Raw genomic sequence first — 10,000 nt, 5'->3', positions numbered from 1 at the left:
CTCTCTCTCTCTCTCTCTCTCTCTCTCTCTCTCTCTCTCTCTCTCGATGAAGATAAAGTGTGACGTCTGCAACAAAGAGGAAGCGTCGGTGTTGTGCATCGCCGACGAAGCCTCCCTCTGCTCGGTCTGCGATCACAGAGTCCACCATGCGAACAAGTTGGCCTCCAAACACCTTCGATTCTCTCTGCTCGAGCCTTCTTCTTCTCCTCTCTGCGACATCTGCCAGGTTTCCTCTCTTGTTTTTTATTTATTAATTCCGAGATTTCACGACATGGGTTTTGTTTCTGTTGTGCTTATGAATCATGGGTTCGATCCAGTTTTCTGATTCTCCCACAAAAATCTGATCTTTCTCTCTCTCTCTCTGGGTTTGTCGTCGTCGTCGTTGTTGTTGTTGTTGGTGGTGGTGTTAGGAGAAGAGAGCGCTCTTGTTCTGTGTACAAGACAGGGCGATTCTGTGCAAAGACTGCGACGCTCCGATCCACGAGGCGAACGAACACACGAAGAAACACGACAGGTTCCTTCTTACAGGAGTTAAGCTCTCCGCAGAGTCATGTCCGTATAAGTGCACGTCTGATTCTCCCTCTTCTCCTACAAAACAAGACTTGTCTGTTCCTGGTTCGTCGATCTCGAAGCCTCTGATCGAGAAACCTGCACCAGCACAACATAGCAACTCCAAGATCCATTCTTCTTCTTCAGCCAAACCAAAGCCACGGGTAGAGAAATCGGCGGCGGCGAGGAGCAAGAACTGCGGCGATGATGCGGCGGCGAATCAATCGGGATGTACGAGCACTATATCGGAGTATCTGATTGAGATGTTACCTGGATGGCACGTAGAAGATCTTCTTGATTCCCCTGTTCCTCCATTTGGATTCTATCAGGTCTCGTTTTCTTCACCCTTTATCCAAAATCAGAAAGCTCGTCTTCTGAGAGTTGTTTAACGGTAAAGATTTGGTATTTCTTTACCCAAGAACAGTTAAAGATCATCGTTTCAGGTATATTAGATGATACATACATACCAGAAAAAAGAGTTTGAAATTGCAGCTTTAAGCCTAGGGTTTTTGATCGGTTTCATGCTTTATTGTTTTGGATTTACAGAATGAAGATGGAGTGTCACCATATATGGAGGCAGAATTCAACAACAGCAGCAACAGCCACATAAGCTTTGGGTCATTTCCGTCAGAGAATTTGGGAATTAGGGTTCCTCAGATTCCCCAAACACTCACTTCATCATACCCAAATCAATACCACTCTCATGACCAAAACAGCAACTACACGCAGATCGGGTCGTTCAAAGAATCTGTCTGTTCTTATGTCCCAACACCAAACATGAAACAGCAGCAGGGACAGAACAAGAGATGGCTTGATGATGGTGTCTTCACTGTCCCACAAATCACTTCCCCTATTCATAACAACAAGAAATCTAGATCTTTCTGGTAGTTTTCCTCTTTTCCTCTTCTGGGTTTCTTTTTTTTTTTTGGTCAAAGACAAAGTTTCAATCTTGGTGATAGCCTTAGAGCTTTTGTCTCGATGAAAATTGTGGTTTGTCGTTTTTTTGTCATGTTCTAATGAATCCTTCCATCTTGATCTCAACACTTCCAATTTCACAGGTTCTTCACCATTATTGCAAGTTGTGGAATCTGAGAATCCTATGTAAATAGAAATTTAAACTTTTTTTTTTAAAATAAATACCAGAATAGTATAAGATGCTCATGGACAATTTGTTTCCTTTATTGGGTTTCCAAATATGTATGAGCAAGAGACTTTCCCATAAGAAATAACCATTTGGTTTACTATTCCATCGGTCAAATCGAGAAGTCAAAGTTTAAATAGAGGTTTCCAAAAGTACTAACACAAGAAAATATCTTTCTATACCAATATTGTTATTTTGGTAACATTGATCTTTTATATAAGCTTTGCGTATAATATATTCCAACTAATAAATAATATAGTTTTTATGGATCTAACTATGGAAAAAACGAATATGAAAAAAAAACTGATCAAAATCAAATGAAATTTAGGAATATGTTTTCATCAATAAAAATCGTAATCACATCGAATTTGAACAAAAAAAAAACCGAATTGTAATGTAAAACATCCAATGAATGTAATTTTTTTTACAAACAAAAAATAACCATACAAAATTCGAACAAAAAATATTCATAGTAATAATAATTTCCAACTTAGAAAAATCATCTAACTAATACGATTATATTACATGGATTTGTAGTTGTCACCAAGAATTGAATATTATATGTGTTCGCAATAGATAAGATTTGGACAAACCATGGTGATGTCACGAGGGTATGTCGTAATTAATTGATAATATTAAAAAAAAAATACAGAGAGGTGTCAACAAGCATACTTTTGGACCGACCATGAGGTCCATAACTTGCCCATGAAGACTCATTTTGCTTTCGAAGTGAATTTGCATTAAATTTGATTGCTAAGTTTTATTCTGTAATATTGGATATTTCTATTCAATAATATATATATATATATATATGTATAGACACACTCAAAACTTGACGATCTTATCTAAAAAATAATGTTTACATGTATCATAAATATCAATAATTTTGATCATCAAAAGTAAACTAATATATCTTAGTTTTTTTTGTATCAATTATTTGAAAATTTACTGTAAATTATATCGTTAGATATCCACACTATCGAATTTTGTAACTATTAATGGAGAAAGTTGTCTAATTCGATTTATTGCGACTAACCCTAGACATTTTTTTTTTATTTCTAGCTAACCCAAATTCCAATTGTCCGTGGTTTAATCGGATTTACCTCTTCATTTTAAAAGTTTTTTAAAGGGAGCAAAAAATAAAATGAATATTTTTTTCTTGGACATGGTTGGTGTCTCTTAGTAGGCAGCTGTAGGAGAATTTTTCTAAAAAATAACCCCGAAAAAGGATATTTTTTCTAAATTTAGGAATCATCATGAAACGTATTTTAGATGAGAAACATGATTTGGGTTCTAATTCATTTAAAAAAAATACACACCAGGACAAACATATATATATATATATATATGATACATGAACCGTACAACGCAAGTAACATCTCAAAAGAACCAAAGAAAAAACAGCAAAAGAAAACAAGATAAAAATAAATAACACAAGGCAAAACCCAAAATACGTTTCAAGCTCAAAACTCCGACAAAAACAGAACTGAATCTTAAGATCGCGAAATATCAGTCCCCAACTTGGAGAACTCGAAAGAGTTTTCAGTACCGGCGGAAACCGCGGTCAGCGATCCGACCGGACGGGCACTCGTAAGCCATGTGACCGCGGCCGCCGCAGTTGTGACAGATTATCAAAGGGCTCACACAATCCCGAACCATGTGACCCATCTGGTGACAGTTCCTGCACACGATATCACGGCTCATTCCACCGCTCCTGAACCCGCCTCCTCCTCTGTCACCGTCGCCTTTCGGGCATTGTCTTGCCATGTGGCCCGAGATGTTGCAGATGTTGCAGACAGGCTGCTCATGGCAGTCACGGGCTATGTGACCGGTTTTCCTACAGTTCTTGCAGGCTTTGTCGTTGGTGCAGTCGGCGGCTAGATGACCAAGCTTGAAGCAGTTGTTGCAAAGCCGTGAGTCTCCTGAACGGGGCTCGGGGTTAGGGCAGTCTCTAGCTCGGTGTCCAGATTTCCCGCAGGAGTGACAGATTCCCTCGTTAGGACAGCTGTTAGCAACATGTCCCGGTTCTCTACAGTTCCAGCATCGGGCTTGGGCGGTGCATTCTGCTGCAATGTGCCTGTCAAGACTCGGAGTTAGAAACGCTACTGAAACTGCCCCAAAACAGAGAAAGTCATTCCATAAAAGTAGAAGGTTGTACTATGAAGGGTTGTCCAATTACCCGGGAAGACTGCAGTTGTTACATACAGAAACATTAGGACAGTCTCTTGCGAAATGTCCTGGTCGCTTGCAGTTGTTGCAGAGATTCCCTTGGCTGAACATAAAAAACAAGATTCAGATTTAATGACACTTATAATAAATATACATATTATCCTTTGGAACTGATTCTGCTTTCTGTCTTAAGAAGATCCATACGCTAAGTTCACAGGTACAAGATAATATCGTTCCACCATATTGGCTGAAAACCATGGTTCAAACTGGCAGTCTTTTACTTAACATTGATGAGTTCCTCGTTAAAACTCTGTCAGATCATCGATAAGCCATATAAAGCATGGCACCTAAATACTGAAATAATACTATCATCCTATCTGTAATGAATGGACCAAATAAACGAATAAAAGCATAAACTTTCCATAACCCTCTATCTTCGAGTTTACCGCTTTATCTACTTCTGGAGCCAAAGGCCCTAAGAGTAGAGAACTTTGTCTTATCTTCATACTCTACTCTAATTTAAGAAACTTTTCCCGAGAAAAATAAGGGCAACTAGGGTTCCAACTTCCAAGAAAAGACTCAAGACAAACAGGACCTGAAAGGACGACGTGACTCCCTTCTATAAGGAGCATTACGGTAAGAAGACCGTTCAGATCTCATCCTCCGATTTATCGGGCTTCTGCTCCGACTTCGACTCCTGCTCATGCTACGTGAATCCATGCCCTAATCACCAACTCCAGCAATACAATCACACCAACCCCACCATTACCTGCCAACATTCACCACACGGCACACACCAGATTACCTCCGTAATCCGACACACCAATTCCAAAGTAAAAATCTTCTCGAAATCCATTCAACCAAGCTCTCCCGACCTATCACCAGCATGCCCTCTTCCCTCCACGAGAAAACCCCGATAAACAGACCATTTACTTCAAACACGTGAACTGATCATATCAAGGACCGAGTCTATCCAGGCTCCGTAAGGTCAAGAATCGCATCCCAAACCCAACACGACACCATCAGAGCACTCCAATGTCACATTAGCCCTTGTCTCGGTCACCATACTAGTTGCTTCTACACGCACAAACCCTTTACATAATTCCACCATATCCGATCGACCAGGAAAATAAACAGATCTTAGAACACAAAATTTAACCCATTCTTCGATCCACCACGATTCATTGTTTGATTCCCCGGGATTCCAAACGAAACCGAAAGAATCTGCCGAAATACATCACTCCGCAGCAACAGATCACGCCACGAACCCGGTACCACAAGATTCTATAAGGATACAATCGTAATATTATATACGATTTAACCCAGACTTTTCTATTGTGCTTTCCAACCCTTATAGATTCTACCCGAATTGCAAACAAAATCCGATCACGAATCAGTTAAGGATCTTCTAGATTTCAACCAGAATCGGAAAATCAAACAGTACGAACAATAGCTTGAGTTCACAAGTACAATTTACTGCCAAAAAAAATCGAAAACGACGGACGAATTCGCAGCTAAAGACGAAAACACCATGAGATCGAATACCGTAAATCTCCATGGCAACAGAAAACACAAGCCGAAAAAGAATTCGGAAACGAAAGGGGAAGAATAGGTCGTCGAGATTGGATCTTCACGAACCTGAGATGCAAAATCGCAGAAAAGAAATGAAGGTGCAGATTTTTTGCTTCGCCCTAAGGAAAAACTATTAACCATTTTTAAAAAAAATATATATATATGGTGGGCTGGGCTTCTCCAAGTCCAAGCCCACACGGTACATTAATAAATCACATATGTAATTGCATTTACATTAATTAACATCAACTAAAATCATTCCATATAAAATAACTTAACAAAAAACGGAAGATGTTTTTTTCTAATACTTTATAAATTTTTAAAAAATTATCGTATTTAAAAACCTAAAAGATCGCATTTTCGAAATATATGTTTTTTTCATAAGATAAATTAATTTTTTCCATGATAAGTTTATAATATAAGGTTTGTTATAACTATAATAGTTTGATAATTAATAATGTGAAAAAAATTCCGAATTGATAATTCGATTAAAAAAACTGTAATTTAAATTTATTGTATTCGAGCAAAACAATTGAACTTCCACAAATCCAATTCAGAAAGGTGGGAATAACAGAAGAAGATGCAAATGCGCAAAAGCTCAAAGTTCATCGGTTCTTGACATTCGAACGTGAACGTCGTCGTTTTCTTCTGGTCTTGCCGGAGAAAGATTGTTCAGGGCGACTACGACGGCTGCCAAATTGTCGAAACTGCCCTTCTTGAATGCAGTATTTACGAGAAGATCCGCCATGGAAGCACCTGGACTTTTGGAGGCTCCTTCTTCAGACAAGATCTCACAAGCTTCATCCAAACTCATCTTCTCGAATACACTGCTCGTTCCCGCCACCAGATATACGTCCTCTGCCGTTAGATCCCTCCAGTCCGTGATCTCGGCCGTTGATATAACCCCATTCCTGAGGAGATTAAAGTTTACCATGTAAGAAACGTGCAAGCTATAGCGATATATACAAATATATCGGTCGGCTATTACATGATTCTTGAAACGATTACAAGATTCTATTATAGCATATATATAATATATATATATAGGGTAAAAGGCTTTCCGTTGTTTTCTTAACCTAATGTACAGTTTTTTGTATATTTCTTAACATAATATATCGGTCGTATATTTAATTAATGTACAACTTAATTTTTACATAATTACAATAGAATAGAAAACATCCTAAATACAGTTAATTACAATATGGTGATTTTATACTAGATTTGTTTTCTTAAGATGTCATAATCTTTATCTTAAGCACATTTTTCTTGGAGAGGAAGGTACCTTGCATAGGAAATGGCTCCGATGGAACGAGAGATTGGTAACTCTCCATTAACCCTGGAATCGAGAACGTAGCCGCCAGATGCTTCGACACGAGCCTTCTCGTCGTCTCGATCGGGAGAATGATCTTTCGTCAGTTCCTTTGCGAATGTTTTATGGGCGTGTCTTCCCAAGAATGATTCTGCTTGATAGTATGCGGACAACATCAGAGATTCCCGTTAGCAGATATGAGAAAAAAGATCAGAAAATGAACAGTTAAACAAGGATGAATACCTAGAGATGGGGGTAGGGTTTTCTTGGAGCACAAGAAAGTCTTCGAGTTTCCGACGTTAGCAACCAATATCTTTCCATCTACCATCAGAGATATTGTCGCTGTAGAACCCGCATGGAGGTTTCTCGCTTGTGCATCCTTCACCAATCAAAAACTTTATCAGAATCACTCCGTGTTTGCATATATATATATATATATATGTGTGCGTGTGTATATATATCCATACCGCAGAAAAGATGGTGTTGATGTCATTGATGGCTCTGACCACGGCTTCTCTCAGAACCTCCGAACCCGAAATCGAGTGGTCAGTTTGGGAGAGAAGTTGAACGTGAAGAGAGAACATGTCCAAGAACATCTTGGAAGCCATGTCGCTTGCTTGTGAGCCCTTGAACCCGTCGAAAACCGCCGTTACTCCAACTTTAACCTCCTCCTTACCTATTCCGAAACACAAAATCCTCGGTTCAATCAATCTTAGATCGCATAAATATACGTATACGTACAAGAAATAGGGTGAGAAGAATTAGAAGGGTTTGTACGGGATAAGGGCATGTAGACATCAAGAGAGCAGAGGGCACGATCTTCTTGGCGTTGTTGTTGCTGTCCGAGGAGAGTGGCTGTCTGACAGAAAGTGGTCGAGGCCTCATCGTTTAAAGGCTTCCAGTAAGAACATTCCGGCGAGTTTATCAGAGCCGATGAACCGCCGATTTTGTAGATCTTTTCGCAAAGATTCGGATCCGAGGCTTGACAATGGAGCGGCGAACACAACAGGACGAAGCAGAAAAGGATCCACAGCTTCAGATTGAACTGAACCGCCATGACTGTAAGAGAAGAAAAGCGAGAGGATTCTTGAACAATGTGGAGGAGGGTTTGAGAAAAAAGCTAATGCTGGCCCATTATCCGTATATATATATATATATATATAGGGTTTTGGATTAGTCGGTTTGATTTTATCGTTATCAAAAGAAGGATTAACAAGTTACTGATATTTTACGATTATTGCGTTTTCGTGCTTTCTTGCTACTCAAGAAAACTCCATTAATCTTAAATATTTAATTTGGTTATTCTAAGTTAATTATGGTCTATTATATGTATTGAAAAATAAAATACGAAAACAAAATAAGAAAAATAAAAAAGGATTAAGTGATTTGAAGATATTTTAAATATTAGATATGATTCATATCAATCAGAGATACAAATTAAATAATATGAATTGTATCAATTGTAACTTTATTTCAGCAATATGCATACAGGGTTTTGGATTCCGTGTTGATTAGGGTTTTGGATTAGTCGTTTGATTATGTCGTTAATAATTAATGGTTCCTATTATGGTAAAAACAAAAAGGAAGCATCGTTGTTTTTCTTGGAAAATTTAAAGTCTTTGAGTACGATCATTGAGCTTTCTTGCTCCTCAAGAAAACTCCATTAGTCTTAGATATTTATTTGGGTTCCTAATAAGATCCAAATTGGTAAATTATTGTTTTCTTGGAAAATTAAAGTTTCCTTTTCTTTGAGGTGATTATGATTATTGGGTTTTCTACCTTTTTTTTAATCCTCAAAAAAACTTTATTAATTTAAAATTTTAATTGGGCTTCTAAGAAAATTTTAATTAGAGATTAACAATTTAGATCGGATCTTTCAGATTAGATTACGATGGATACATAACTAACACGGGTATCTAATTTAAATAAATATTTATGAAAAATGCTATGTCAATCTTAATTAAAAAATGTAGAAATTTACACCGTAAATTAAACCTATAATGGAGTTGATAAATCAGTATATTTAATTTCTATCCAGAATTTCGACAATTCACTGTTTTAGATGTGTAACCTAAGATCAAAATTGGCAAATTATTGTAACACTATAAATCAAAAGCTATTTCATAACAATACAAGATCGACTATATATATGTATTCATAATCGATCTAAAGCTATGTACAGTCATTAAATCTCTAACATGAACTCACGTTATTGAAGCTAAAAAACCGAAACAAGGCATAATATCTACAGTTCCTCCCTTCTTGGAACTTTTTTCTTCGCAATCCGAACTTCTTATGCCTGAACCCACCTTTCTTCAACCTCTCGGACATAGAATCTGTTGCTTCTTGCTGCTTGGCTCTTCTCACCTTCTCTCCCTCTTCCCCTTCTCAGATTCTCCAGCTCTTCCTCCATGGCTGATTCTTCTTCCTTCTGCTTCTTTATACACACCGCATGCTTGTACTCTTTTGTTTTAAATATATCGTGATAGACCAAGTACTCGGGAAGAACACCCGAGTTATACGAGCCGCTGATCGGATGTGATAATGGCACGACATTCCCGTTCTGCAGTTCACAAACTCGCCTACACCCTTTTGCCTTTTGCAGCATTCTGAAAATACACAGAGCATATGGATTTTCTCGCGATATCCTCGTCTCCGCACGGCTTGAGCGTGCGGGATTCTCTGTTGCTTGATCGGATATCCACACGACTTGAACCCTTTTACCCGCATGAAATGGTCGCTACACCAATCTCCTCGGTAATCTTGTGGAGTTGGACCCATGAAATCAAAAATCTAACACGTTGTCCTAGATTTGTTGGAGTTTGGCTTTATGTACCATGAGATTCGTGGTAAATTGGTTAGCTGTTTATTTCGTCGTCTCAAAGCTTTTGGACGAATTTTCACATGTTACGACAGAAATTCCGGTAACAATTTCATGTTATATTTTGAACAATCAAAATCAGTTTAGCATCAAACTCGATTTCTTCATGTAATGTAATGTTAATTATATGCGATTCCATGGATGTTTTGAGATGCTATAGAAAACACATGAATGAGAATCAACCACGTGAATGTAAGACACTTTATATGGAAAGTTAGATAGAAAAGTAAACTTGGGATTTAATTTGCGCCGTACAACGGCTTTTACAGGTTGGTGACATTAAATTTTTAATAGAATTCAAATACACACAAATATATATATATATATATATATATATATATATATATATATATATATATATATACAAAAAAAAAATCTA

At 37.8% G+C, this 10,000-nt stretch overlaps 3 protein-coding genes across 6 annotated transcripts; 1 reads left to right on the top strand and 2 right to left on the bottom strand.

Annotated features, from left to right (window-relative positions):
* The first annotated feature begins 6 nt into the window (after positions 1 to 6).
* Positions 7 to 1,602, top strand: LOC104813806 (B-box zinc finger protein 21-like). Its single transcript, XM_010541568.2, has 3 exons — positions 7 to 226; positions 411 to 878; positions 1,096 to 1,602. Exons 1-3 carry the CDS (start codon positions 47 to 49, stop codon positions 1,435 to 1,437), a joined length of 990 nt encoding a protein of 329 aa, XP_010539870.1. The 5' UTR covers positions 7 to 46; the 3' UTR covers positions 1,438 to 1,602.
* Positions 1,603 to 3,010: 1,408 nt separating this feature from the next.
* On the bottom strand, positions 3,011 to 5,562 carry LOC104813804 (zinc finger protein GIS2-like). 4 transcript variants are annotated; one of them, XM_010541565.1, is made up of 4 exons: positions 5,498 to 5,562; positions 4,455 to 4,628; positions 3,870 to 3,962; positions 3,011 to 3,767 (listed from the first exon to the last, which is right to left on the bottom strand). In XM_010541565.1, the coding sequence occupies exons 2-4, from the start codon at positions 4,577 to 4,579 to the stop codon at positions 3,233 to 3,235; spliced, it is 753 nt and encodes a 250-aa protein (XP_010539867.1). In that variant the 5' UTR covers positions 4,580 to 4,628; positions 5,498 to 5,562; the 3' UTR covers positions 3,011 to 3,232. The 4 variants fall into 4 exon arrangements, with proteins under 4 accessions (XP_010539867.1, XP_010539868.1, XP_010539869.1 ...); XM_010541566.1 differs by lacking the exon at positions 5,498 to 5,562 and adding an exon at positions 4,735 to 5,491; XM_010541567.2 differs by lacking the exon at positions 5,498 to 5,562 and adding an exon at positions 5,405 to 5,477.
* A 369-nt stretch (positions 5,563 to 5,931) lies between these two features.
* LOC104813803 (probable protein phosphatase 2C 51) lies at positions 5,932 to 7,834 on the bottom strand. The gene is made up of 5 exons (XM_010541563.1): positions 7,518 to 7,834; positions 7,208 to 7,416; positions 6,984 to 7,119; positions 6,714 to 6,891; positions 5,932 to 6,342 (listed from the first exon to the last, which is right to left on the bottom strand). The coding sequence occupies exons 1-5, from the start codon at positions 7,795 to 7,797 to the stop codon at positions 6,030 to 6,032; spliced, it is 1,116 nt and encodes a 371-aa protein (XP_010539865.1). The 5' UTR covers positions 7,798 to 7,834; the 3' UTR covers positions 5,932 to 6,029.
* Positions 7,835 to 10,000: the final 2,166 nt, after the last annotated feature.

Source organism: Tarenaya hassleriana, unplaced genomic scaffold, assembly GCF_000463585.1.
Source record: "Tarenaya hassleriana unplaced genomic scaffold, ASM46358v1 Cleome20, whole genome shotgun sequence".
Taxonomy (NCBI): Eukaryota; Viridiplantae; Streptophyta; class Magnoliopsida; order Brassicales; family Cleomaceae; genus Tarenaya; species Tarenaya hassleriana.
This window is presented reverse-complemented; position numbering and strand designations above follow the sequence as displayed.

What these genes read in the sequence shown, in the direction of transcription:
- LOC104813806 (XM_010541568.2), top strand. Translation starts at nt 47, where the DNA reads ATGAAGATAAAGTGTGACGTCTGCAACAAAGAGGAAGCGTCGGTGTTG. An exon ending in CTCTCTGCGACATCTGCCAG is followed by an intron (nt 227 to 410) that starts GTTTCCTCTCTT and finishes TGGTGGTGTTAG; the next exon opens with GAGAAGAGAGCGCTCTTGTT. An exon ending in CTCCATTTGGATTCTATCAG is followed by an intron (nt 879 to 1,095) that starts GTCTCGTTTTCT and finishes TTGGATTTACAG; the next exon opens with AATGAAGATGGAGTGTCACC.
- LOC104813803 (XM_010541563.1), bottom strand. Translation starts at nt 7,797, where the DNA reads ATGGCGGTTCAGTTCAATCTGAAGCTGTGGATCCTTTTCTGCTTCGTC. An exon ending in AACCCTACCCCCATCTCTAG is followed by an intron (nt 6,892 to 6,983) that starts GTATTCATCCTT and finishes ACTATCAAGCAG; the next exon opens with AATCATTCTTGGGAAGACAC. An exon ending in GGAGCCATTTCCTATGCAAG is followed by an intron (nt 6,343 to 6,713) that starts GTACCTTCCTCT and finishes TAATCTCCTCAG; the next exon opens with GAATGGGGTTATATCAACGG.
- LOC104813804 (XM_010541565.1), bottom strand. Translation starts at nt 4,579, where the DNA reads ATGGATTCACGTAGCATGAGCAGGAGTCGAAGTCGGAGCAGAAGCCCG. An exon ending in GAGTCACGTCGTCCTTTCAG is followed by an intron (nt 3,963 to 4,454) that starts GTCCTGTTTGTC and finishes TTTTATGTTCAG; the next exon opens with CCAAGGGAATCTCTGCAACA. An exon ending in AACAACTGCAGTCTTCCCGG is followed by an intron (nt 3,768 to 3,869) that starts GTAATTGGACAA and finishes GAGTCTTGACAG; the next exon opens with GCACATTGCAGCAGAATGCA.